Source organism: Dicentrarchus labrax, unplaced genomic scaffold, assembly GCF_905237075.1.
Source record: "Dicentrarchus labrax unplaced genomic scaffold, dlabrax2021, whole genome shotgun sequence".
NCBI classification, from domain to species: Eukaryota; Metazoa; Chordata; class Actinopteri; family Moronidae; genus Dicentrarchus; species Dicentrarchus labrax.
In genome coordinates, this window is record NW_026136713.1 from 17427416 (window position 1) to 17455221 (window position 27806).

The 27806-nt window shown below is 41.6% G+C and overlaps 3 protein-coding genes across 4 annotated transcripts; all 3 read left to right on the top strand.

Annotated features, from left to right (window-relative positions):
* Nucleotides 1-5733: 5733 nt before the first annotated feature.
* Nucleotides 5734-18221, top strand: ube2d2 (ubiquitin-conjugating enzyme E2D 2 (UBC4/5 homolog, yeast)). 2 transcript variants are annotated; one of them, XM_051419570.1, is made up of 7 exons: nucleotides 6259-6520; nucleotides 8263-8326; nucleotides 14063-14094; nucleotides 14376-14453; nucleotides 14649-14754; nucleotides 15214-15307; nucleotides 16842-18221. In XM_051419570.1, the coding sequence occupies exons 1-7, from the start codon at nucleotides 6497-6499 to the stop codon at nucleotides 16885-16887; spliced, it is 444 nt and encodes a 147-aa protein (XP_051275530.1). In that variant the 5' UTR covers nucleotides 6259-6496; the 3' UTR covers nucleotides 16888-18221. The 2 variants fall into 2 exon arrangements, with proteins under 2 accessions (XP_051275531.1, XP_051275530.1); XM_051419571.1 differs by lacking the exons at nucleotides 6259-6520; nucleotides 8263-8326 and adding an exon at nucleotides 5734-5885.
* A 1074-nt stretch (nucleotides 18222-19295) lies between these two features.
* On the top strand, nucleotides 19296-22563 carry zgc:110843 (uncharacterized protein LOC541492 homolog). Its single transcript, XM_051420633.1, has 3 exons — nucleotides 19296-19466; nucleotides 20649-20851; nucleotides 21560-22563. The coding sequence occupies exons 1-3, from the start codon at nucleotides 19409-19411 to the stop codon at nucleotides 21647-21649; spliced, it is 351 nt and encodes a 116-aa protein (XP_051276593.1). The 5' UTR covers nucleotides 19296-19408; the 3' UTR covers nucleotides 21650-22563.
* Nucleotides 22564-24369: 1806 nt separating this feature from the next.
* Nucleotides 24370-27093, top strand: cxxc5b (CXXC finger protein 5b). Its single transcript, XM_051420759.1, has 2 exons — nucleotides 24370-24630; nucleotides 25461-27093. The coding sequence occupies exon 2, from the start codon at nucleotides 25678-25680 to the stop codon at nucleotides 26569-26571; it is 894 nt and encodes a 297-aa protein (XP_051276719.1). The 5' UTR covers nucleotides 24370-24630; nucleotides 25461-25677; the 3' UTR covers nucleotides 26572-27093.
* Nucleotides 27094-27806: the final 713 nt, after the last annotated feature.

Here is a 27806-nt window from a genome sequence, read left to right on the forward strand (position 1 = left end):
GGGGGGCTCTCTTCTGTCAAGGGCCGAGACTGTGGTGTCGGGTCCTCCGGCAGGCGTCGAGAATATGCGCGGTTGCTGGGTGCTTTTCTTGCTGCAGTAGTGGCATCACTCGGTGGAGTCTCCGTGCTCTCTTGGACGGGGGAAGCCTGCTGCTGCGCCTGCGGTGACTTTGGGGGAGGATAGGCGGATACTTAGCTGCTGTTGTGGCATGCTTGGATCCCAAATTTGTTGTTTTTTTTGTTTTTTTTTAGACGGGGCTGTGCGAGTGCTGGTGTAGCGGCGGCGGTGGTGGTGGAGTAGGGGAGGGGGTTGTGTGTGGGGTTGGGGGGCGGAGGGGAGGGGGGGACTCTGGAGGTTAGAGGGCGAAGAGACGCCTTGGAGAGAGAAGAGACGCGCAGGCTCTACCTCTCCAGGACGCCTCTGCAAGCGGTGCTGTGCAGCTGGCAACACCCCGGAATGGCGAAAGAAGGAACTCCCACGCAGATTCACGCACACGCGGGAACGTACACACACATACGCACACTCAGACTCATACTGCCATCATGTGGAGGCATTGATTACAGGGCTTTCCCCCTTAACAACGACTCCGTGGAGTGCGTGTCTGTGCGTGGCTGCGTGCACGTGTGCGTGAAACTGTACAGTACGCTATTTGACGGAAGATCACGTGGGCCTATGGGAAAGTGTTTTCTTTTATGAGACAGACCGTGGAACAAAGCAAAGGCTAAAGGCGACGCAGGCGTAGTGTTTTGGGTCTAATGGACGTTTTATTGATCTGTGGGACAGAATGGGCATCGAACATGTGATATTTTTATTTTAATAGTAACATAAATGGATGTTGTTTCCTGGAGGACACAAAATGTTAACAACACTATGTCCACCGAGCAAGCAGTGAGGTTGTAGTACACCACAGAACAAAATTGGTGGAAGTACTGAGGCAAAAAAAATTTGAAGTCTGTCCAGGAGGTGGCCCCAAAGGAACGGCCATGTTGTTACCTCTGAGGGTCTCTGTACAGTGGCACGGTCAGTACATCTCTGACTCAACCGACATTATTCTAAAAGAGCAAATGATACCTTCCACATCTGCATAGTGTGGATCAGCCTCAGCTGCACTTTGAGCCCTACGTGTAGGATTTGAAGATCTCTGACTTTCGCAACTCCTAATAGTGGAGTATATTAAGAAAAGAACATCCTAGGATGGCGAGGACACACCATCATTTTCCAATTTTCATTAGAGGATGGAGAAAGGAATAAGGAATAATTCACTCAAAATGCATAATTTCATGTGGTTGTCTCACCCGTCTGTGGGGAAGTATTAAAAAATCTGCTATATCCGAACCTCTTCTGTGCCTAATGTTAATTTCTTAATGATCCGTACTCCCTAAAGCCAAGCAGCAGAAGTTAAGTGACAATGTGTAAATACTACTTATAAGGTTAAATGTAAGATAAGATGTTCCTTTATTGATCCCCCTTAGGAGAAATTCAAAATTGACACAGCAGCATAGGGCAATGTAGTTCAAAAGAGAGTACAGAAGTAGAACTAGCCCATCTTTGGGTGAACTAAGTATGCAAGAGTAGGGTGTTTATAAGAGTACACCCACTTCTCGAGGCACCACTACACTGCCCTCAGTCGCATCTCTCTACTGTCTGTAATAAATGCTTGAAACTGACAAAAAGACACTGTAGCAGACACAAGGACAAATGGGCTGAACATAACATAACATACTGCACACATTTATCTGGTAGTGTCTCTCCAATTCTTCTAAAAACAAAAAAAACTGGGCCATCAAAATCATTTGAAATATTAACATGAATTCACACAGAAATTCTACACATAGGAGGCTGTTATTAGCATGTACAATTGCACATGCTGTGTTGGCATTAAACTCAAGAGTACAGCCCAGGCTGACAGGAAATTGGTCGATAGATTTTTAAGTACCTTGTCATAAACTTAAGTGTTAATGTATTTTACCACTTTTAGCACAGTCAAGGTGTCATTAAATCCCCACTGGGATTGTTGCATGTTTATATAAAGAGGACAGCAGATGAATAGTATTGCATTTCTTCATCTCCTGATTCACTATCAAACACAGACATTTATTTCTTTTAATTACTATTATATTTTTCATAGAACCAAAGACGGTTCCTGTTGCAGATGCAGTTGTTTTGGGGAATTTAATCCACATTAGTATAAGTTTTAGTTCATCGCTGTCAGAATCACAACACAGCTGATGATTACTGATGGCCTGATTTTTACAGCAGATATTTTGACGTGTCACAGCAGGAAAAATCCCAGGTGTAATTACGATCACTAATTAAGGCTACATTCCATTTATATGTGTGTCTGTTCCTGGGTCCATCTGTGGCGTGACACACCTACATGGAACAGAGCCGTTTGTTACATTACCTGTGAGTTTCCTGCTATGGTACGTCTATAGGAACAATAACTTTTTGTCACATGAGTTTAGATTTTAACTCTGAACTACAGAGTGGTTACAGTTTTAAAACAATTCTGAACGTTATAAAAAAAGAAGTAATTATGTTTTTTGTATTTATTGCTGTTGTTCAGTGCTTATTGCTTATTCTATATATTGTTACTGATGGTGGTTGTTTCTCTCTCCTGTTGTTGTTGTTGTTGTTTTTATCCTGTAAAGCGGTTTGTAAACCCGGGTTTGAAAGGTGCTATATAAATAAAGTTTATTATTATCATTATTATTATTATTATTAAGTTAATTTTTCCATTCATGTTTCCAGTCTCTAAGCAATTAGGGACAACACTGGGGTAAAGACACTATCAACTATTTCAATTTAAATTCAAAAGGCCTGCAGTCTACAGTAGGTATATGTGTACCGGTATATGAATTTGTGTTTTTATAATTCATCGTTTACAATTACATTCATGATTTGATTGATTATTTATAATTTGAGATCAAAAGAGTGCAAGTTTATTGTCGTGTACATTTTAGTTTTTTTGTGTTTGTAGGTGGAGAAAACAGTAGGAAGAAGATGAGGGAGGGAGTTTAGCCACACGCTGTTTAAATGTTGTTAAAAGTTATATAATGAAAAATAAATTGTGTATTTGTTGGAAATTACACTAAAGAGTCTAAATGATAATTAAAATATTGTGGAAATATTCTTTAAATGCTGCAGACAGTCTCATAAAGTCTGTGCAAGGAAGTTTATTTCAAATCTTATATCTCAGAATTTCACTACAATATACTACTAATACTCGTACTACTGTTCCCATTACAAGTGCTATTCTAATAAAATAAAATTAAGTGTAGATGAAGACAATAGTGAAGATTTCAGGACAGGCACATTCTTTAAAGATTTTCTATCAGATCTTTAGTGAATTGTTAAAAAGTGCTAAGCCCCTCTGCTTGACTGTTTTCACAACTTTGGCTTCTGTTGCTTCATCTGACGACCGTCCAGTGAGAGTAATTATGAAGGATGAAAACATTAAGACCTTAACTGTTAGGCTGACTTATGTGATGCTGAAGAGAGGTATAGCCTATTAGTATACAGAGGGCCTATTGTACTATAATAGGCCTAACGCATAACAACCAGTGACAAATGCCACACTGCAAGCCTAAAAAGACTGCTGTATATGCTGTGAAATGAGTAAATTCATCCCTTTCTGCCAATCCCAACTGCGCTCCATAGAAGTGATCAGAAATGATGGATGGCAGTTGTCTAGATTAATACTGATGTTCATTTAGGATAGTTTACTTACTGTTTCAAGTTTGTTTAACAAATGTGCACTGATGAGTTTAAATGGAAATTACAGCTCATTGAATTAACGTTCAGATTTGCAATTATCTTTGGCATAATATGTCAATTTCAACGTGTTTCTTAATGGAAAGTATGTTTGTTGTTGTGTTGATGAGTTTGGGAAGAATAAATTGTGTATTACAGCGACCTGTTTGCTTTTCCATCACTGTAGTAAAGAAAAGTAGTTGCTGCAAAGTTTGTATCGTGGCTTTTGAGATGTGCTGAGGTTACTAAGAGGTCTATTTTGTATAAAGTTGCCTTTTTAAGTCTCGCTTTGGACGTGTTTACCAGTTGTCAGTTGCTATGATCCGCCCACTGTGTACATTAAACACGGTACACCTTTACCTATACCTGCTGGCCACTGGGACTTAACACCTACAAATGGAAAAACAAATGAGCACTGTATGCTATACGGGACTATAACACCCAGTGACATTCATTCTCAGAAGAGTTTAAAAAAAAATCTATTTCAACACATAAAATATATCCAAACTTAATCTGTAGTTACAGCAGGTCTATTTACACACGGAATACCTACAAATGTGCTCTGTGCTCACAATCTTGAGCCCAGTCTTTGTAGTCGTATCACTCCGCGCTGAGAGAAACCCCGAGTGTAGTTCATCTGTGTGACACTACCCCCTAAAATTTTAATTACATCGATAAATACTGCCAGCGGATTAAAAACTGTGTAACCGTATCTGTGTCATTGTCTGTAAATATGTAAATGACACTGTAGCTGTAGTAGTAAACCATATTAGCACAGGTTCCCAGGAGTTTACCTCATGCAAAATACGTGCAGGGTAGACATTTTGGCTCCGTCCGGACCATGTGAACACAGGCTCCAGGCCGCATGCTCGGAGCCACAATGAGGCCAGTTGCAGCACTACGTCGCCAGCGTGCACTGCCCTGACGTGCGCATGTCGGCGGAAGGCTTTCCAGCGGTAGCGCAGTGAGCGATGCGTTCCAACAATAAGACTTCCGGTTTCGGCGGCTGGCTTTCAGAATAAAATTTTTTTTTGGGGTGTTTTTTTTTTTTAATGATCTTAAAATGCAGTAAAGTAATTCAATATTTTGGGAAGATACACTAAATTAGATTTTTTTAATTTAGAAATTAAAATAGAGATATGTTTTGTCTTTTTAGTCAAGAAAATTAATTTCTTAAAGCCATTTCTCAAGCAAGTCGTCCAGCTTGCTGCTCTTCTGTGTATGTTTGGGTTTTGGACTTTTGGTCAGACAAAACCAGCTATTATTGTCTTCCTTTTTTTATTATTATTATTATTTACATTTTATTAACTCCTTAATGGACATAACAGTCAGACAGAGCAGCAGCGTTTTACTGTACATTGCCGGTTGCACATGAAAGAGTAATTATTGTATAGTCAGTGTGACTGATTTTGAGGGCCTGCAATTTTCTTCTTAAACCGGTGCATTTTCAACTTAAAGAGTGAGGATAAAGTACAGGCAAAGTAGGGTAATTTTTACATAATAATTTGTTTTTGTGTGCTGTAAAACTTCAATTAGAAACAGTTCTCATTCAACAGCCTGGTGAGGCTAAACTTTTCAGATTCAATAGAAATTCAAATAAAAACTCACCAGGTCGCCCACTTGAGCGGAGAGATGGCTGGCTCAAATGGTGGCAGCGGCAGCTCGCAGTGGCCCTTCTGGTGGTGCCACTGCCACAATCTGAGCGAGTTATAAGCTCATATGCTTAATGTTTAAACACGTTACACCAAGTTAGATTTAAATCGTTCAGCTCATTTTACAGAAACCATGAGCACCTAAAGTATCAAACTTTTTAAATAAACAAATCGAGAGTTTTGTGCAAAAAGGAATTTAAGCACCCATCCTATATATAGAGGCAGGTTAAATTGATGTTTCAGTCAGCTTAATATTCTTAAGTATTGAGATCAGACTATTTAAGATCTTTTCCAGGAGTTTTGCGTTATTAGTATAACTCATATCTTTTTTTTTCCTGTTATTTAAGTTATTGTTTGTGGGAATTCTTTAAATACTTTAGGACCTGATCGACTGACTTGTCATTTATTTGTCTCAGGAGTTGAATGACTTGGCACGGGACCCACCAGCCCAGTGTTCTGCAGGACCAGTAGGAGATGACAGTAAGTTCATCATCTACACCAACACTTTCCTGGGAGCTGTGTGTGTGTGACCGAGGCTCAAAATTGAACAGGACTCCAAAACAAATTGCTGCTTTGCCCTTCCCTTATTTTGGCCAGAGCATTTAATAAACAACCAAACCTGTGCAATTAAATATTTATCAGTCAAAATACACTGAAAGTATATCTTTTACTCTAATTTATTACATACTATGTAGATTTAGTCTTCCACCTGAAAGACGGATGTGAAGATCTGCACTCTCAGGTTATTTTACGATTGTTGTGTTTTAGTTTGGCTGTGGAATATTGTGAAGACTAACAGGCTTTTATTGTGAAGAGCTCCGATCGGAAGTGTTCTCGTTGTTGCTGCTGGCGGAGCACAGGCCGCAGTGATTTGGTAGCCGCTGCAGTAGGAGGAAGGACCGCGGTTCTACCCCTTCTATCTTTCAGTTTCACCTCGAAATTACATCGGTTGTTCCTCCTGGTAGCGATCAGTAAATCGAGCGCACAGCAACGGCGTCCTATGATAATTAAGTCGTAGCATTACCAACGGACAGTGACATCAATCGCCATTTTAATTGCACGTTTTCCCTGACAGAACCGCTAGCACAACAATGGCTCTGAAAAGAATTCACAAGGTAAGGAAGTGAGCGACGAGGCCCGGGATTTCGCAGTTTTCGTCGGGGGGTTTAGCTCCAACGACGCCCACGCTTGGTGTTTTTTTTTTTTTTTTTTTTTTTGGGCTGTGTGAGTTTATTAAAACGGAGAATAATTAAACAGAAAAAAAAAATTAAAATAAAAAAAAAAAAACCCCCGTTGACTTAATAAGCTCAGGCTCGGTTTCAACTGCCAGCTAACGGTCTCCGAGTGACGACAGTGCGAGCAGCAATGCGCCGCCTGTCTGAGCTCCACCAACGGCCCGACGCAACCGTTACACTCACCGGGCAACCGTTACAGAGCACGTCTCACGGGCTCTCTTATTTGTAACGTGGTGCTGTTTTTATGGTTAATTTCGGTGGTTGGTGGTTGTTGGTGAGGGGGGGGTCGCCCTCCCGGTTGGTGGTGTATGGGGGGGGCGGTGTGAGCTACGCCGGGTTTCTTGTTAATGATATTAGCGGTTGTGTTAGCGCTAGCCGGCTAACGGTGGCTAACTCGGATGAGCTAGCTGTGAAAGGGGGAGAGGGGGAGAGAGGGGGGGGTTCTAGCTTTACTCCGTTACCGCTGAGGTTTTATGTTTTTAATGTGATTTAAACGATGGCTTCCAGTCGTCCCCGTACTTGTGTGGCCAGCTGACGTTATTTTATTCCGGTTACTTGACGCTCCTCGATCTGACAGATAAGTTGCCGAGCTAGCAGCGACGTTAGCTTATTTTAAAGATGACACTCGCGCTTTTATTCTATCTTCTCATTTATTTCCTCCCTTGTGTGTTGTTAACTCTTTTATTTTTATTTTTTTTTATAAGTGCAAATTTAGCGTGAAGTAGTTTTGTAACAGCCCAGAAGAAAGTAGCCCAAGCTAGAATATATAAATCCCTGTTTTTACGTTATTTGTGTATGTGTGTAATGCTCAGCCTGTAATCTCCACATATTACGCGTATTATTGTTTCTATTTGACGTTGTAGTTGTTTGTTCTCGACAAACTAAACAACATATATATATATTTATATGTATATATATGTGTGTGTGTGTGTGTGTGTGTGTGGTAGAAACAGGCCCCACGCGTTGTTCGCCTTTGATGCCATGTTGCTGACAGCAGACGAGCAGCAGATCGTTATAATACATCTTGTTGGATTGAGTTAGCTGAATGTTTTGTTTTGCCTCGTTGTTGTTACTACCTCCACTCGCGTTTCCTCGCGTCGCAACGTGGCCGATCACCCCAGCATTATGTTTTCTGGTCACTTGTCAATCCTGTGGCTGTTGTAGCATTTGACGCTAAGCTAACGCTGGCAGCATTGCCATTAGGCTACACACAGATTATCAGACTGCTTTGCTTGTAGTAAAATCTCTTTTGTCAGATCGTCGTGATCTCGGTTTGGCTGTCTCATGTGCTACCTGCTATACCTGGTGAAATACTCTTATGTAACAGTGGCCACTGTGATGTTGTGTCAGTAGGACTTGCTGTTTGAGTTGTTACCATTGCAGTGACATTGTTTACAAATAGTGATTTTAGTCGACTATATAGAGGGCTCACACTGGGTCTGTTAATTGCGGATAATATTCTTAAGTATTAAGATCAGACTATTTAAGATCTTTTCCAGGAGTTTTGCGTTATTAGTATAACTCATATCTTTTTTTTTTTCCTGTTATTTAAGTTATTGTTTGTGGGAATTCTTTAAATACTTTAGGACCTGATCGACTGACTTGTCATTTATTTGTCTCAGGAGTTGAATGACTTGGCACGGGACCCACCAGCCCAGTGTTCTGCAGGACCAGTAGGAGATGACAGTAAGTTCATCATCTACACCAACACTTTCCTGGGAGCTGTGTGTGTGACCGAGGCTCAAAACTGAACAGGACTCCAAAACAAATTGCTGCTTTTCCCTTCCCTTATTTTGGCCAGAGCATTTAATAAACAACCAAACCTGTGGAATTAAATATTTATCAGTCAAAATACACTGAAAGTATATCTTTTATTCTAATTTATTACATACTATGTAGATTTAGCCTTCTACCTGAGAGACGGATGTGAACTGTCTCCAGATCTGCTCTCAGGTTATTTTATGATTATTCTGTTTTAGTTTGGCTGTGGAATATTGTCCGCACTATTTATATGACCACAGACTGCAACTTCAATACATAGGATAGTCTTGTAACGTGGAAAAGAAAATACAAGCATCAGTGAAGGTGCTAGCTTTTGAAGTGTGGTGTCCAGAGGCATTTAACTAAATTAAGGAAGTACTCCTGTTTTTGTTTTTGTTTTTGTTTTTTTTGTCTGCAAGCAGATCCAGGAAATAACTGGACTGCTTCTGGTAAAAATACAGGTTTATTATATAAGCGTGATATCCCCAACTCTATTGGTACAAGTCAGTTTCACTTTTGCTCTTGGGGCAAGTATAAGAGGATTTTTTTGTCTGGCTAGTATATAATTCTTTTGTAATTTAGGAGTTAAAGGGGAGTGATTTTATTCATTATCCACCTCAGACTTTTTATCCTATGAATTGACCCAAAAATAAAACTGAGAAGGCATTTATTTATAAATATATTTCATACTTACTGCAAATATATCCTTTTTTAAAATGAATATTTTATTTTCAATGTTTTTACTAGTGTCAATTTCTACTGTCAAGTATATAGCATATAATACAAATGAATAGATTTAAATGCATTAATCACACTCATTGCATCTTAACATTATTTTATACCATCCAAAACAGAGGTGCTGTTTAAAAATGACAGGTAGCTTTTAAACTGGTCATTGTATTTTGACCGATTGATCCTAGTTACACCATTTAGTTTAAATTTCTGCATGTTTGTTTATTTATATTGTGGCTGTAGAACTGCGGGCTTTCTGCGTACTGTTGCCCATGTGAAGTCTGTAGTCTGTCTTTGAGTCTGTCTCATGCTACCAGCAGTCCAAAGCTCTCCTTTCAACATCCCACCCACCTGTGTCTCTGCTTTGACAGTCTTGTGGCTCACTAATTTCTCAACAGCTTTTAAAGTTCATCGTCCAATCTTTATGATGTAGTGACTTGAGTTTTGAGCACATCTTACATGTTTAGAAACTGTTGTGAACAAGTCAGAGTGGACAGTAAATTCATTTTATTGGAACATTTTATTATACACACATTGACCTTCAATGATGGGCATTTACTTAACAGGTTAACTGGCATGTTTGCTTACTCACAGCCAAAACATCACACCATTTTGATACAGTGTGTTTTCAGGTTTTTTAAACCTTTTTTAAAGCCTTACGAATTGTACATTATCAAGCGGAAATGGTACTGGTGAATAATTCTACCTGATATTCAGTGTGTGACATGCCATAAAGCTATTAAATTGTCCTGGTTGGCATAAATAGTGGACACTGTTAAGTTGGTTTATGGAGCCAAATTATTGTTAGACAGATGTTTCCCTGAGCAGGCTTACAGCAAATAATTAGTTTGGCTAACATTAATGAGGTGGGCACCAGTCACCCTTTGTACATGCATGAATGTTGGCCGGTTAATGATTGTACGAGTGTCTGAATAACTGCAGCATGGCACTTTAATTTGACATATTTTCCTCAGCTACTATAAACACACCTGCCACACGCAGTAGAAACAAGATCAGTGTACGTATGTTGAGTTTGTAATGTAGGCCACGTGAAGTGTGTGACATTGTTGTTTGTGTATTGTTTGTAAATGATGACGCAACAACGGATCTGTGGCGTATGTGTTTTTTTTAATAGTATAATAAGCATACCATTGTAGTTTGGGAGTTCAGGTTATATTTGTTGAATGTGTTTGTGTGTACCGGGATGTGCACAATATTATGACGGCCTGTACGGTTCTTATGCAACTCTTATACAATAGACCTATAATAAATACCACATTTGGAATCTCATAATCATAATTTTTGAGCGGTCTTTGTTAAAAACTCTGCTGTTGTGGTCGACTGCATAACATTGAAAGGTGAATCTATATTTTAATATCGCCCATCTTCACCTGTACACCCATCTCTTTCCCTGTATGTAGGGAGGACAAAATATCAGCATTATGGGTATTGTGTTGATCCCTTGTACACACCATCAGCACAATTATCTTTAACAGCACTTGAAAAGGCACAAAGCCAAATAATTAAAATGCTGCAAGAGAGATTTCTAATTATATAATTTTATCTTTTAATCATTCAAGTAGATGTGTAACTTAAATTTGATTTACCTTTTTGTGGATATTTCTTTACGACTGTTGTTCTGCTGTGATGATCCACAACAAACAAGCACCAGTGAGCTGATGTTTATACTGACAGGTGCATTGATTGTCTGTAAGTATCCCAAACATGAACCCTTGTGTTGACTGCGTCCACTGTCCAGAGCCAGAGCTCTGCTATCTGAAGAAAGACAACTGGTTGCTGTTAACATAATAGCAGTGAAGGTAACCGGGTTGCGTTGTGTCACCTAATGAAGGCACAATGATTACATGATGTCAGAATCAAATCAATCTGGTTCTGTTTAATATTGGATTTTAAAAAATATATCTGATAGTCAATTCTTTGCCCTTTTAAAAGCAACATAGCATTAAACATTTATTTTGATGACATCAATGTCTTGTATTGTTAGATATGATGTGATCACTTCCCTCTCTGTGGTGACAGCAGGAATTTATACATTTTTGGAGATTTTGGAACATACATAGAGAACCGTTTTGCCAAGCGAGAGCTGTGTTGCAGTTGCTCCACCATATATTAGCTCTTTAATTTAATTTTAACTAGGGATGGGGTCGGATCCGATCCAGTATCGGTATCGGGACCGATACCAGCGTAATTCACGTATCGGAATTTCCCGATCCAACCTGCGGAGATTTCCGATATCCATGAGCCATGAGCTTTAACGTTGTCTGCTGAAATGACTCCACAGGTGATTCCTGCCGGACAGTCTGCTAGCTGGCTGCAAACTATGGATTTCCTGAACGGAGGCGCGGCTCAATGACACACAGAGTTATGAGAAACGCCTCCGCTCAGGAAATCTATTCCACAGTTTGCAGCCAGCTAGCAGGATAGCATTGAGCAGCATTGTGGCTAGCCAACATGTCCGCTGTGTGGAAATACTTTACACTGGAAACACCACAGAGCAAGACAGCAAAATGCAATGTGTGCAAAGCCATAATTCAGAGTGAAGAGTGGAAGCGCCCTCGCGTCGTACAACACTACGAACGCAATCAAACACTTAAAAAAACACCACACGAAACAGCACGAGGATTATTTTAGGCGAGCTGTCAGGAATCACTTCTGGAGTCATTCTAAAAACAAGGTAAACTCCAGGCAGACAACGTGTGTGTGTGTGTGTGTGTGTGTGTGTGTGTGTGTAAGATGTTTACAGTTATTGCACTTTTCTTATATTTCAGATAATTGACATTTTAAAACCTTGATTTATTGATACTACAAGAGCCAGTGTACTTGATTTGTGCTGTTCAGATGCACACTGTTTTATTGATTGATTGTTTGTGTGTGTGTGTGTGAGATGTTTACACTTATTGCACTTTTCTTATATTTCAAGACTCAAATATTTGACATTTTGGGAATTTAATAAATATTGACATGACACTCAATTTGAAACCCTTACAGTTGCATATTTGTTTTCAGAATGGGATTTTTCCTGTTAAAAGGATTTCCTGTTTTTCTGACTTCCTTTTCTGACCTTATACTTGCCTCAAGTTGCCTTTTGGGAAATACATGCATACATACGTACATATCATACTTGCCTGTTGAGGAGTTTATTCATATTATCTCATATAAAATCAACAATAATGATAATAATAATAAAGAAAACAGAGCTCTGGTATCAGAATAGTATCGGTATCGGCCGATATCCAAATTCAGGTATCGGGATCGGATCGGAAGTGAAAAAATGTGGATCGGTGCATCCCTAATTTTAACCAGTTTAGGGGTTCATCTTGTCCTGTTTTCCTTGTATACTGAAGAGAGTGCGTTCCTTTACATAAAAACAAAAAAACAAAACCGAAGACAAATGTACACACATTGATTTGAACGTGTGGTTTTATTGACTTTCACATTATACAACATACTGCTAGTCTTTAAAGGTTGACATAAACTTACTGAGGAACAGTGATGCTCCAGCTGGCTGTAAAGGGGTGAGCTGATGCTTATCACGACAAACACCTGGGCTCCACAAGAGACCAACGCCCACACCATTGTCTCATGTTTGGGGTTTATGACATATGCAGGTAGGGCCACATGATCATCTGGGCGTCTCAAGTATTTGACAGATTAACAGACAAACATCACTGGTTATTTGAGCAAGAATATTTACAAAAAAATGTATTTACAGATATGATTATTGAGAAAGCCTTTCAGTATTATTACCTAGTAGTATTAGTATTACCTTCTGAAGTCAATAAAAAGAACATACAATTCATCATACACAAGAAATCACAAATATTGGCCAAACTTAATCTCAGTAAATCAACAGTGCTTCATAAATACCTATTGTAATGTGAGTCGGACATCTTCTATGGATGGATGGATGGATGAAAACTGTCAATATTTATTTTAAAAAAATGTATATCTTTAATTTAGGTGTTTATATTCCAAGAAGAACGGACTCTTGTGTTCACAATTGAACAGTAGATTCAACCAGAGGGTAACAAGTGTGCTTGCATTGGCTTGAGGGGATGCAGCACTTGTTTGTAAGCTGTCTCAAACACAGCTTTTCTGTGTTTCAATATCATTACCAACAAATGTTTAACCCTATGACTGCTTTTACCGTCCATGCTTGGAATCAGTTTAATGAAATGTACAGGCATACTTGATCTTTTTATACTATTAAAATGTCTGGCATGAAAACAATCAAAGCGAGCGTGCGTTTAGAGAGATTAGGTCAATTTAGATGATGTATGTGCTGTATTTCAGTAGTGTTACATTTATCATATTTGTGAATGTGTGGCACATCTTTACACTAAAACAACACCGTGGGAAAAATCAGTAGCAGCACTGTCGCTCTGTACGTGATGCTTCCTGCCATCCAACATCAAATAAACGTCTTCTATAAACTACATGAAGGTGTTTCTTATGACACATAATTGCTGCTGTTTACTTTCTTTTTTTTTTTCAATGTGACATTTGTCCTCAGACCTCAACAGGATGCATGAAGTAGAAAGGTCTAAATGCTGCCAGATCAAACTTGTGGTTTGTTTTTGTTGTCACAATTTGTGTTGTCTTTTTTTGAGGCTTTTATATAATTATACCTCATGTCAGGGTAACAATTTCCTCTTAAGCAGTACCTTTGATAACATTGTATATATGTAAATTAGTCTACTGCCGTTATATGACCCTACTATTTACAATTTTTTTTTAAACCGCTGTTTCCAAGAATATTTGTCCTGAGTTGCACTTTATGTAAGACCCTGTTATTCAACTGTATAAATAAACATGCACGCTTCATGTGGCATTATTTATTCTAACACTTCTCAGCCACACATTGTGTCCTTCGTGTTTCATAACAAATTTCTCTGGTTTTTGTTTCAGTGTTTCACTGGCAAGCCACAATAATGGGACCTGTAAGTATTCACTTGGCCACAGCCAATCGTACTGCTTTTGCTGGGAATTAAAATTCACACACACACGGTGACACAATGGTTTTGTCATTATTTTTTACTCTCCCGTACTCTTGACTTTGAATTGTGCTCTTCAAACAACCAATACAGCATTTTAATGGGGCTAAGTAAACTGAACTTACTGCTTACCTAATCAATTTAGTCAGAGAGAAGGTCAACTTTTGTCAAGTCCTTGCACTTCAGTCACTAATGAGATGAATGGGGGGTTTCTCTCCCTGCATTAGAATGACAGTCCTTACCAGAGCGGGGTTTTCTTCTTGACCATACACTTCCCCACAGACTACCCCTTCAAACCGCCAAAGGTAAGGAAGACCTAGACATAAACGCACAAAGAATACAGCATACATAATACAGTAACAGCGAGGCACACAGAGTGCCTTCTGCCTGCTAAAACATGCCACAGCTTTATATCATTCAGTTTCCTGTTGTTCCTCTCACCTGCCCCCCTTTCTCGCCCCCCTCCCCCCACCATTTCTTTTCCCTCCGACTGTTTTCAGGTTGCATTTACCACAAGAATCTACCACCCAAATATCAACAGCAACGGCAGCATTTGTCTTGACATTCTGCGATCACAGTGGTCTCCAGCTCTCACCATCTCCAAAGGTAGGCTGATTCTTACTGGCCTTCAGACTTTTAACTGCACAACCACACATATGGTTACAGATAAATGGCAGATGCCTCAGCCTTTATAAACAGGATGTTAAGAATGAAGGAACAGGGGAAACATGTTTCCTTTTTAAATGAAAATGCTTCCCGCAAATAATGCATCACACGCAGAGGTCCTTGTATTAAACTGGAGTATTTATCTCTGTAGATGTCAGCTTTAGCTCTGTTCATCCAGTGCTGGGTTATTACCGGACATACTTATGTGTCCCTCATGCACAAGGGCATTTTTTCTTTTTTTTTAAATTCCTATGTACTATCAACAGTTCAATAGCCCTAACAAGTACTCTACCTACAATGCATCTAAGGGTCATTTGAAGGAAAATGAGTCTGAAAATGTATTTTTTTATTTGTGAATACTGATTGGTTAACTCTTAACTTTGGCCTGTTGTATTCCAGTCCTCCTGTCCATCTGCTCTCTGCTGTGCGATCCAAACCCGGATGATCCCTTAGTACCCGAGATCGCCCGCATCTACAAGACGGACAGGGAAAAGTAAGTTATTGGTTCCTTTTTTATTTGCATGCATCAGGCTTGTTCAAAGTCAGCGTCACAAACTGGCTACTGAAGCTCCAGCTTGCTAATGGAATTTGATTTTCAAAACATTGTTACTGCTATTGTGTGCAACAATCACAAAGGATGTCACATAAGCTTGAAAGACAAAACTATTTTAACTATCATTTATTTAACTAATTAGCCAAATTTCTATTACAAGTAAGAACTCATATTCACAATAGTCTTCTATATAGTTTGAAAGCTTAAGTACACATGGATGGCATGTTGTAAGAAATTCTTGACTAGGTTCAGTCATGGGAACTGGCTTTAAAGATATATTGGCCACTTACTGTTTGACAGTAATAGGCTCTTAAGTCGGGCAGACACTCTGCAAATTCGGCCCCGATTTTAGGCCTGAATTGGTCGACCCCCAACTAATTTTAGAATCACAGGAGTCACGACGCCTCTCGGATGATCAGTTGGATTTCTGGCACGTCGAAAATATTCGGCTGTCTTTGCAGTTTGAGTCGTCCAATGGTCTGATTTCCCACATGGTTGCTGTCAAAAGATTTGTTATATTTTACATCTTGTAGCTAAAACTATTGTCTTGAGACAGCTGCAGATCAGAGAGACCATATTGTCTACATCTTCCAGCCATCTGAGCTTCCATATTTCTCTTGTGTTCGAATGAGTTTCTTTTCATAATAAAATTGAACAAGTAACAGTGCCTATCACTTTTTGTAAAAGTTTTTGATGGTTTGTTTAAATAAACTTTATTGGACAAAACTGACTTTATTGGACAAAACTGACAATGGGTTTAGTGTCCACGTCCGGGGCGAGTACCCACATTGCCTCCACCCAATTACAGAAAAGTTGAGCTTACCTGCAGAGCAACCGCTCCACAATAACTCCTACCTCCTTACCTATAAGACCGACATGTTACTGCCTGTGCTCATCATTTGTGATATAAAAACATAACTTTTAAACACAGTCAAATGGTCAAAGAAAAAATAAGTTTGCATCCTGGTCCATAGTACTGTCCCTCGTTTCTTTCCATCAGTGATTCCACTGCCCTAGATAATATAATGTAAATGTGCCCTCAAGCCTCTTCATGGCTAATAACAGAGATGCCTCTTCTGCATGTCCACCGATTTCGGTCTCGGTTTCAGAACCGTTACAGCTCTACTAACAAGCTTAATAAACATTGAGTACAGTGAGACTGGCTATCGTTCTGGTTACGCCGTATCTGGGTTTAAACAGCACAGTGCTGTCACTTGGTTGGCCAGCGGCACTGACTCCTGACAGGTTGCTGCAGTGGGAAGAAGAAATAGAAACAAACCTGCTGAACTTTGGTGCAAGATGGCACAACAGTATGTGCCCTTGTAGAGTGGCCAGCTGGCATCTCCGCTGCAGGGACGGCAGCAAAACTTATGATGTACACATGAAAATGAATGGAGGAGGCAACAACAACTAACAACTCCCTTTTCTCTCTCTCTCTCTCTCTCTCTCTCTCTCTGTCTCTGCTTGTTCACAGGTACAACAAAATAGCTCGGGAATGGACACAAAAGTATGCAATGTAGTGTTGGGGTAGAATTATGGCCAACCACCTCTACGACATAAGGTTAGGGGAGCTTCAGACGTAAAGAGAAAACAAACAAAAAACCGTTCAAACAAATGAAAAGTTTAAAACAAGATCTTGTTGGTTTCCATTGGAGTGCTTTCTTTGAGCCACGCCTCCCCTTCACCAGAGTACCTGTAAAAACTCCCTCTGCCCCACCTCTCTCTCTCTCTCTCTCTCTCTCTCTCTCTCTCTCTCTCTCTCTCTCTCTCTCTCTCTCTCTCTCTCCTTTTCCTCTCTCTGTTTGACTCTGTCTCCCCCACCTTCCCCCCCCGCCTCTCAGCTCACCTGCCCCCACCCTCCAGTGTACATATTGTCAACTTGCAATGGTAACACCCACCTCTCCCTCCTCCTTTTTCACCTCCCTCCCTCCCTCTCTCGTGACCTCTGACCCTATCTCCTGACTTCTGTATTCCGTTACATTCTGTGACCATGCAGGTTGGACTGTCATGCGCCTCCCCCCCCTTTTACCTACACACGCCTGCATCCTCACCCACCTTCCCCAGACGTTAATCACTAAAAGCATTCCTTTGAGCATCAGTAAAACTTTGAGGGGACCTTTTTTTTTTTTTTCCTTTTATTTCCCTATTTTTTTAAGGGGGGTGGGAGACAATAAGATGGAGGGATTTTTACACTCTGCACCCTTTCTTGTTTTGTTCTTATAATTCCCATCTGTAGAGGTGACAATTCAAGAAAGTAGTGTTCGCACGTGAGTCGAAGGGCACTCTGTATTTTATACAAAAAAATACGTCAAATAAATCATTGCAGGCTATGTAAAATGGAAAAAAACTGCACATTGCCTATTTTGGTCTTCTGTTGGATTCTATGAAAGGACTTGAATTTACCCCCATATCCTCTTGCTCCTGACCCCCCCCCCCTTTTCCCTACCACCCCACCTTACCCAAGTTGACCCCTTTGTACACACACACACACACACACAGACACACATGCACGCACAACTGTAACCCCATGTCACCCCCACCACTACCACCAACTTTTCTTTATTCACAATATGGAGGTTCTGGACCAGGTATTTAAGCAATTTATTTTTCTTAGTTTAACCTGTGTTTTTATTCCCCCCCCATAACTCTTTAGGTTGTATTTTTCTTTTCTTTTTGTTTTCTTTTTTTGTTTTTTGCTATTGTTAAATTAGAGGCTAACATCTTAAATGGCTATGGGACTGGCTTGGGCTCTGGGTGCGAGGAGAACCCACTCTTCTTGCACAAAACCTCTGTATATTGAATTACCTGAGAGGCTCGTTGAGCTTTGTGTGTTGATTAAACTGTGTAATAAAAACCTATGACTCCTGTGTTGACTCATTCCCTCTTTTGGAGGGCATACAGAGGTAAGAAAGGGACGTGAAGCCAGGTCACATTCATGGCCCAGTTTTACAGGAAATAGACAGACACGATGAATAATACTTTCCATTACCACAGTGTATAGCTGTTATTTGACAATTGCTACCAATACATTCTTTGTACATGTAGAGGAATATCTGATCAATAAGTAAAACTTGACTGAAAGGGTTTTTAAATTGTTCAGATTTAATAATTGTAAGTAGATCAGCTGTTTGTTTATGCTCTGTGTGTAAGGGACACTCAATTTCAGATATATGGGTTTAAATGAATGCATTCACAGAATAATGAAATGCATTTCATGAATATATCTAAAGACACCATACATTTCATTATTGATTTAGTTTTTTGTCTCAATGATAGCAGGTCGGTTTGTCGCCCTCTGGTGGTGTTTCTATGTAATGAGTGTTTGAAATGTAACCTTACGGCCATTCAGTGTTCACACACATCAAATATGAGTTGCTAAAGAATAATAGAGTTGTATTATGTTAAAATCTGTTTATAAAATTAAACCCAGAACGAGTTGTCATCGCATTTATCCGGTTCAGGAGAAATCGCTCCTGGAAAGGGAAGTGGGCCTCATCAAAGCTATCGGCCATCAAGATGATTCCCCTCCAGTGGAAACCAATGGTGGAAACCCTCGGCATCAACCATCCTGCAATATGTAATACACTAATACATTACTATTTGTGTAGAGCAGCACACAGCTGTCACATACAACAGTTAATGAAATCATACGTTATTCGTATCGTCGTAATGTTTCTGAAACGTTTTGACTCGTCCCTTTTGTTGACAGCTATATTGCTGACTAAGCAACTAAACAAACCCCATTCGCTGAAGGAGACTGTGACATGTGGTTAAAATATGAGATTATTTTTGCATTTCAGTCTTCGATCGGCAGTAAAGCGAACCCGGAAGTACGCTGAAAACCGAGGGGGGGGGTTATCCTCTCGCTCTGGCAGAATATCAGTCCGCCTCCTCGCACCTGATTGGTTGCTGCACAGTGACGTAGTAGGCCTACGGAGGGAGGCCCGGACCCGGTGGAGCTGCCAGAGTCCAGATAAGACTCCCCCGGTTGACCTTGTCGTTGATCACTGAACACAAACAACACACCGTCCAGGGGGAAACATGGCGACCCCGGGTTTACCTGCCGCACTCCCCAGCTCGGGACTCAGATTATCGAAAGGTAAAATCATTAAAAACTCTACTTTATATCGCAGGCGAGCATTAAAAGGACTGTTTTGTTTTTCCGCGACCTAACGTCACCCCCGGTGAAACTAACAACAGCAGATTGTTTGTATGAAACAACGCGGGTACACGGAGACTTAATTCCTCTACATTGAATGAATAAACCTTTTTAAAATAACATAATATAATCTCTACAGGTAGTTTTTGCTTATTCATCGTAGTGTCAACAACGTTGTATCGCAGCTAGCTCACTGGCCGCTCAGCCACACGTGTGTTTTCGGTCACTCGGGGAGTTTTTGGCCCCCATGAAGCTGTGAAAGAGCTTGGAGACGATCCCACCACCCACAGTAGGAGTATCTTTCTATCCTGGCCTCTAGTCGCTCCGGTAGTGCGGCAGCTAATCTCTGAACCTGCTGATCCATACTGACAGCAGGGCCCCTGTTCCTCTTGTCTTAGGCTCTACATCATGTGATGGTCAGTGGACCTGGATAATCCTCCTCATTGCCCTGCAACAGAAAACAAAAACGGGCCAATTTCCACGTGCAAACCCCGCTGTACACATCCTCTCATGTTGTCAGACTTTCTTCTGTATCTTAAGGCTATCGATCACAGTGCGGACCTCAGGTCACATTGTTTGGTAAATGTGGGGCCCCCAGTATCTGATTCCTGTGTGTGTGGAGGAGTGTCAACAATCTGGAGTGTTTAAAAGTCACATAAAGTCAGACCTGAATCTGTATAAAGGTCAGAGTTCATGTGGTTTGTGAGTCACACATATGTTGTGTCTGAGCTCTGATGGTGCAACACAGCGGAGTCGTTGGAGACGAGAGAAGAATCAAAAGTTACTTTATATTTTTATCAACAAACTGCAGCAGTTATAATCACACCTGGGTGGATATTTACTCTCAGTGAGAACAATGTCAACAAGACAGAATAGAAAGCAGAAAACTATAGTTGTACATTAAACCTTTTTGGTTAAAATGGATTAAAACCTTTATATACAAATGTTACTTAAATGCTCAGTTGGCTACCACATATTCCTGGAAGTCATTCAGCCTCCAGGTTATTATATACACATTTTACTATGTAATGAAATCTAGTAAAACAGGCATGCAGTTGATCTTGTTTTAGAGACTGGTCGCCCAGCGTGACTCTCTTTCTCTCTCTCCCTCTCTCCCTCCAGAGCATTTTGTGGTTGCCGTGCCGGTTGCAGTGGTTGCAGGTATCGGAGGTTTCCTCGTCAGCCATTACCTGAGCGGGCGGAGCTGTAAAAAGGGCCTGGTGAACACATCCATCAGTAAAGACAGTCCTAAAGTGGTCCACAGCTTCGACATGGAGGACATCGGCACCAAGGCTGTGTACTGCCGCTGCTGGAAGTCAAAGAAGGTCAGGCTTCTACTTTAGAGGCATTCATTAGTGTAACTGGACACTTTAAGGTCCATAGCTTTCTACTATTAAATGTCCTGCTGCTGTTTATATTGCCACATCCCAGTCTGGTGTTTTTTTTGTTTTTGTTTGACTGCTAATGGAAATCTTGAGTTTTAACACCCCTTTCCAACCCATAGAGCCCCCATAGAGCCATGCAAACTACATCAGAGGACAAACTGAGAGGCAGGCTGTCATTAGTGTTGGCTGAAGTGCGATACAGCAGTAAATTGAACACTTAGTGACATTGACCTTCTAGCTTTTGTAAAAATAGGAATTTAACTGAGTAGATGTTACATTTTAAAATGAGAGACCTCATATTGAAATGCACCCAAGTGGTTCTTGAGGTCCTCAGCAGGGAGAGAAATCCTCATGGACTAAAGAAGTTTGCTCACTGACGATTAGGGGACTTAACTAGAGCCATTCCCTTTTTATAATGATCATAAAGATTAAAGGTTGAGGCTAATATATAGATAACATGTCTGCTCAAAAGCTGATCAAAACAATCTTTTGTACAGCTGTTTCTATGTCACAGTTTCCGGGAGGCTTCGTGGGAGATTTTAAATCACGATTAAATCACAATCGTATCATAAAGTACAAAGGGCGTAAACTTTTTTTTGATAAGAGCTGCCTCTGTTGTCCTCTGACATTGTTTTCTCCGCCTTGCAGTTCCCTTTCTGCGACGGAGCCCACACCAAACACAACGAGGAGACCGGGGACAACGTCGGGCCGCTCATCATCAAGAAGAAGGACGCTTAAGCACCCCCCCCCCAGAGAAAATCCGCCCTCGTTTGACATCTCATGCACCCGAGCCCGGTTTCATCAAATCATTGTATCATCAACGTTGCAGTCACACTGATGGTTACGGTATAACGCGGCCACAGTTTAAACCAAACTGTAGATAGTTTGCAGAACAGAAACTCAGAAAAAGAAATCTTGATGAATTTTGATTTAATACATTCCTCAGTGTTCCTACATTAATTGACTTTGAAGCAAAGGTCACTTGAGGACAGATAAGGAAGGGACTTTGACAATCAGCAGTTCGATACGGAGGTACCATTACTGTGCAGTGGCATATTTTGACCTACTAAAAGCGAAGAGTTTGCTTCAGATTCTCTCCTGACATGATAAAAGTGAAACGGGCATCGTACCTTCACGTCTGGTGTCACCCGAGTCCCCTTCCTTCTCCTCTAGGTGTGGAGCAGGTGGTTGAGACGTATTAAACAGGGTAGCTCTTTGCCTTGAGTCCAGTATTGCATTTGAAGTCAGCAGAAGGCCTTATTATATTTAAAATCTACAGCCCTCGACCCAGAGTCCCAACACACACACACACACACACACACACACACACACACACAGCCCATGTGAATGTTACAACTAATGATAAAGAGCTGCTTATACAGAGGAAATAGAAGGTCGCGTTTGTCTTAAATGAAATAATCATCCATCTTGAAGTGTTGAAACACTATCTGCTGTTTGTAACCAGTTACTGTCTGCTTTCTGACAAAAAAAAACAAACAAACCTGTATTTAATCTGTAAAGTGTTCAAAACTCTGCTCACAAAGGATATATTCTGCTTTTTTTATTAGATTTATTTTCTACTGGCTGCGGTGTGTCTGACCTGATGATTCATTGTTCTGTATATTGTGAATAAAACTTGTTGCGTGATCAGATTTCTTCGCGTGTTTATTTTGCGGGGAGCGCTTGTTGCTGTGGGGTGGGTTGGGGGGGGGCGGACGGGGGGCCAAACTCTACATTTGTTTGTGTTCTTAACCACAGGATCAAATGCACTTTAGCAGCGAGGCAGAGGCAGTGTGTTTATGGATTAACAGTGGACAGGGGTAATGAGTAAACAACCCTGTGTGGTGACTGCAGTGGGACCTGTGTGTGTGTGTGTGTGTGTGTGTGAGGCCTCGGCTGGAGGTGAGGGGGGCTGCTGCCGTGCTGCAGTGTCCACCAGCACCAGTGGCCATTTTAAGATGTGGCAGTATTTGTGGTGACCACTAGAAGACGCTGTGTTTACACGGATAGTCCAGGCCCAGACAGTGTACGGTGGGCCCCTGCTCCCATAGTGACACACGCACGCACGCACGCACACACACACACACGCACACAAACACACGCACGAGGTATCTGGCTGCGTGCCAGCTACAACGGAGGACTCTCACAAGAGGTGGAGTGGACTCCGCCATCCCTGAGTGAGGAGTCACCTTTAACAGACAGCTCCAGGAGAGGGACAGCGGCTCTGCTCTATACTGGAGCCACGTTGGCACACAGACTATCTGTGCTAAATATGTTAATATACATTGACTGCTAATTGTCTGTAATTATGTCTCTCTGAGTCTTTTATGTTTGGTTAATTAATTAATTAAATTTTTTTAATTATTATTTTTATTCATATTTTTTAAGTGTAGGTGACTTAATAGTGTTGATAATCTTAACACTAGAATAGACAACATATTGAGTTTAGCTGTTGTGATTTATGAATAATATAATAATATAATTATTTATTTGTTTATTTATGTAAATTTTTCACACCAGACTCAAACAAACAACCATACAACAACAAAAATCACAATTTAGAATAATAATTTCACAAATAATCACAAATTAGTTTTATAATTATACATAATATCATTAATAAATCATGTACATTTAATGCAAAGGTGTGAATAAAACAAATAACTTAGATTTATATAATTTTTTCTTTCAGGCAACTTGTCCCTAAAAGTTATTTTTGTGTTAATTTTTCTACTCTTCTTGTGTTAATAATTTTACAACATAATGTTAAAACATCAGCTTATAGACTATCAACATCAGCCTGCAGATAAAAGGGATCCTTTCCACATTTTCATCATACAGATGTAAATAACTGTATTTTGTTCCAGATAATAAACAGATAATAAACATATATTCACATATTTATGTATTTCCAGTATTTAAATCATCACCAACTGTATACTGGGCAGACCACAGGTGTTTTTAATTAAGTTAATTATTAATTAGAGGTGTAATTATACTTCTCCTCAGCCTAGAGTCATTTTCTTTTTCATCACATGGCCCACGTTGACATAACCGCTTTCACTCACAAAACAGGAATGATGAATGAACTGGTGGTAATTGGCAGAGGCCTTAAAGGTAATTAAGCCTCATATGCACTGCTCTAATATTAGACTGATGTGATAATTAATGTCCACGTCCTAATAAAAACAACAACAACAACAACAACAACAATGAGAATTTAATGACACCTGTTTCACACCAGGCAGGTGATAAATGGACCTGGTGATATTTTAATATATTCTTTATCTTTATAATACTTATGATTAATTATATATTTATATGTGTGTTTCATGGTGAAGATATCCACCTAACGCCCAATAAACGGACACACACACACACACACACACACACACACTCAGTGGATGCATCGGGTGAGTGGCACTGATGGATATTATTTGCTGGATTAATTCTGGGTTTAATAGTGACAGCTGTCCGTGTATGTTGGACGGTTCCTGTGGATATTATGGGGTCGCTCTGACCACGGTCTCGGCTGCAGAGTCCACTTCGCATTTTGAGCGACGCCCCCAAATTCCGTGCAGAGTGTTTGCAGACCCTCCGGGACGGAGAGGTGGAGGAGGAATCGGCAGCTCCGCCGTCCATATACACTACAATCACCACGCCATTAGTTCATGACTTCATCATATTTTTGACAGGAGAGTTTGGACCGTATTTCGAAGGTAAGCGGAGACGTTTTTATCAGTACTTCCTGTTGATTTTCGCTGTTTTGGTTTTGTCGCCTTTTCCTGCGCGCTGCGCCGTGTCGCAGCGACCACTCGGACTGTGGTCAGCTCGCCGTGGCGTCGGTCGAGCACCGTCTTCTTAGGTAACCTTAATTACGGTGAAATGATCGATCGGGTTTCCCAATCGACCCACGAAAGGGTTTACACCCTCGTCCTGTAACGACATATATGTCCCGTGTTTAATCACCGGAGTAGTTTTTCCACAAATGTGGACATGGAATATAGCCTGGTCTTTTTTTATCCACAGCAACCGCATCGTTGCGCACCTCGCTCCTCGTCGTCGATACCAGACAAAAGACAGCCTGTTTTTTTACGGTTCTCTATATAGTCTTTCTCTGTTGAGCTTAAGCTTTGGCTGGCACACATAACAGCAGTCGTCAAAATGTATTTGAAAAGCGCGCTCCACATTTGACCTGCGCATATGCGCATATCTTTGCATATTGTTGTCGCTCTGTTATTGATTGCATTGATATACCGTGAAATTCTTAAAGGGATACTGCCTCCTGTATGCGGAAATCACTGGCAAGGCATGCACTCTGTCTAATACATGGGCCTGTTCATTTCTAACCAAGCAGTCTTATTTCTAAATCCCTAACGTATATGTTATATGTGTCTTTAAACACAGATTCTCCACACGCTGATTCTCTGACACTGTTTTAGTGACTCTGAATGAGAAATATGTTGCAGTCTCGTCTCCTCTGTTTACTCTCTTTTTGTATTCGTCTCTCCAACATTTCTATTCTTAACCTTCCTCTATTCATTTCTAGCTCTCCAGGACTCTGAGGCTGCTGCAGAGAATGGGAATAGGGACACAGGCCAAGGCTTGCCATTTTGGCTGAAGTAACAGCAGGACGGTTGTCAACCCCGCATCGGCTTCAATCCCCTTCTCCCTCACCTCTCCTCCCACACACACACACACACACACACACACACACACACATACACACACACAAGGACAGACACCCCCCCCACACAGCCACTGCTATGTCCACCGCCGTAGACATCGCTGGCCCTTCCTCCCCAGATCAGGCCCACAGCAGCGCTAAAATCCCCAATGAGCCACTGAGACCCAGCCTTAAGCGCTCCAACCACCCCTACAGCCTCTCCCATTACATCTCCACCCCTTCCCCGGCCGTGGACGTCAAAGGCCTGATCCAGCCCTCCCCGGCCCAGCAGCGGCCCGCCCAGCCTGCGCACACTAAGCCTCGCCGGGCCCCCTCCTGGCCCGACATGTGGGAGTCGCCCAGCGGGCTCCACCTGGCCCACGCCGCAGAGCTGCTGATGCGAGCCGGGCTGCTGGCTCTGACCCCAGCCACCACAGAGCAGGCCGGCCTGGGTGCACAGAGCAGCCAGCCGGCTAAAAGGGAGGCTGCAGAAGCAAAGGGGGGGAAGGGGGACGGGGAGGGAGGTGGATCTGGGCCTGAGGAGGAGGAAGAGGACTCCTCTGGATGTGGCACTGACTTCCAACCCTTCCTAGGTGCCTGGTTCCCCTTCAGTCCCGCTCTGTTCCCCCTGGCAGGCTTCCAGATGGGGGGAGGCCACTGGAGGAGCGCGGCCATGGGAGCTGAGGGCATCGAGGGGCTGGTGGCCGAGGGCTACTCTCCTGGCTCTCTGGGCGGAGGCAGTGGAGGGAGAAGGAAGAGAAAGAGGTGCGGGGAGTGCGTACCTTGTCGGCGTCAGACGAACTGCGAACAGTGCAGCAGCTGCCGCAATCGCAAGAGGGGACACCAGATCTGTAAATACAGGAAGTGCGAGGAGCTGAAGAGGAAGCCGGGAGGTCCTGGGTTTGAGAGCAGAGTGTCTGGGTTTGATCTTAGGGGCTCCGACTTTACTTTGGGTCTGGCACAGGAGAGAAGCAACGGCGCCTTGGATGGATAGTAATGTACTGTATGTGTTGACAGCATTTGTCAGAGGATCCTGGTTGGATGATTGTTGAGGAGCTGCAGTTTAATAAAAACACACAGGACACCATGTTAACTTGTTCAGACTGTGGTTCAGAGATCTTCGGATCTTGTGTTTAGCGAGGAGCTGCAGCTCCGTTTGAGAATGTCCACACTCGTTCCCATCCTTTCTTTTGACAATCAGTGAATTGGAGAGGAGAGAAAGAAGGATACCAATGTGTGTCAATATTTAGATGACGACAAAAATGCTGTAAATAGACTGTAAATATCTGGAAAACATTATGTCTTTTTTTACATCCCTTTCCAGTTTGGATGTATTGTGTTTCAACATAAAAAGAGCCAAATGTTTTGTTTCTAATGGGGAGTTTTGTTTCTGTTGTTCTGACGTCACTGCATCAGTAAGAAATGAATGAGTTCAGCCTAGGCTAAATTATTTCATGTGCAACTTGTACTGTATAGCTCTGTTTGCCCTTTTGAAATAAAAGAAATTGGCCATGTGCACCTGTCTACAGGCTGGGTTTATACTACATCTGTGTGTGTGTGTGTGTGTGTGTAATATTTAATTGGGTGTATGTGTCTGTTAGCCACTGGTTTCTGGTTGTACACGTGTGTTCATATGTGTGTGTGTGTGTGTGTATAAGAGGTTGTGTGGATTATGAGTCACCTAATGGTGTGGCTGAGAGCCTTATCGCAACCCCACAGACACACACACAAACACACCTACACGCTACCTTGGCAAGTCCAGTGCATGCACTCGAACACACCTAACCTGCCATGCACACATAATCACAAACACCCTCTTCCCTACTCACACACTGACGCAATTTCCCATTTTATTCACAAGTATAGATCATCACACGCACACGCACACACACACACACACACACACACGCACACACACTCATACACACATTATGAACAAAATACACAGCCAGCTGGACTGAGGCTACAGGGTGGGTTTTTGCTTGTTGCCGTAACGATGGCTGATGTGATAAGACCTTCTTCCTCGGCGCCACACTCCAGGGGACCGCAGGGAAGACGTAACCATGGCAACGGCCGGCCCGAGGTGTCACGCTATAATTGGGCCACGGCTGCACTTCCTGTGTGCCTTCAGTCAGGGGGATCGCAGAGGGACTGTGTGTGTGTGTGTGAGAGTGAGTGTGAGTGTGAGTGTGAGTGTGAGTGTGTGTGTGTGTGTGTGTGTGTGTGTGT

What these genes read in the sequence shown, in the direction of transcription:
- cxxc5b (XM_051420759.1), top strand. Translation starts at nt 25,678, where the DNA reads ATGTCCACCGCCGTAGACATCGCTGGCCCTTCCTCCCCAGATCAGGCC.
- zgc:110843 (XM_051420633.1), top strand. Translation starts at nt 19,409, where the DNA reads ATGGCGACCCCGGGTTTACCTGCCGCACTCCCCAGCTCGGGACTCAGA. An exon ending in GGGACTCAGATTATCGAAAG is followed by an intron (nt 19,467 to 20,648) that starts GTAAAATCATTA and finishes CTCTCCCTCCAG; the next exon opens with AGCATTTTGTGGTTGCCGTG. An exon ending in GCTGCTGGAAGTCAAAGAAG is followed by an intron (nt 20,852 to 21,559) that starts GTCAGGCTTCTA and finishes TCCGCCTTGCAG; the next exon opens with TTCCCTTTCTGCGACGGAGC.
- ube2d2 (XM_051419570.1), top strand. Translation starts at nt 6,497, where the DNA reads ATGGCTCTGAAAAGAATTCACAAG. An exon ending in CTCTGAAAAGAATTCACAAG is followed by an intron (nt 6,521 to 8,262) that starts GTAAGGAAGTGA and finishes TATTTGTCTCAG; the next exon opens with GAGTTGAATGACTTGGCACG. An exon ending in TACAAGACGGACAGGGAAAA is followed by an intron (nt 15,308 to 16,841) that starts GTAAGTTATTGG and finishes GCTTGTTCACAG; the next exon opens with GTACAACAAAATAGCTCGGG.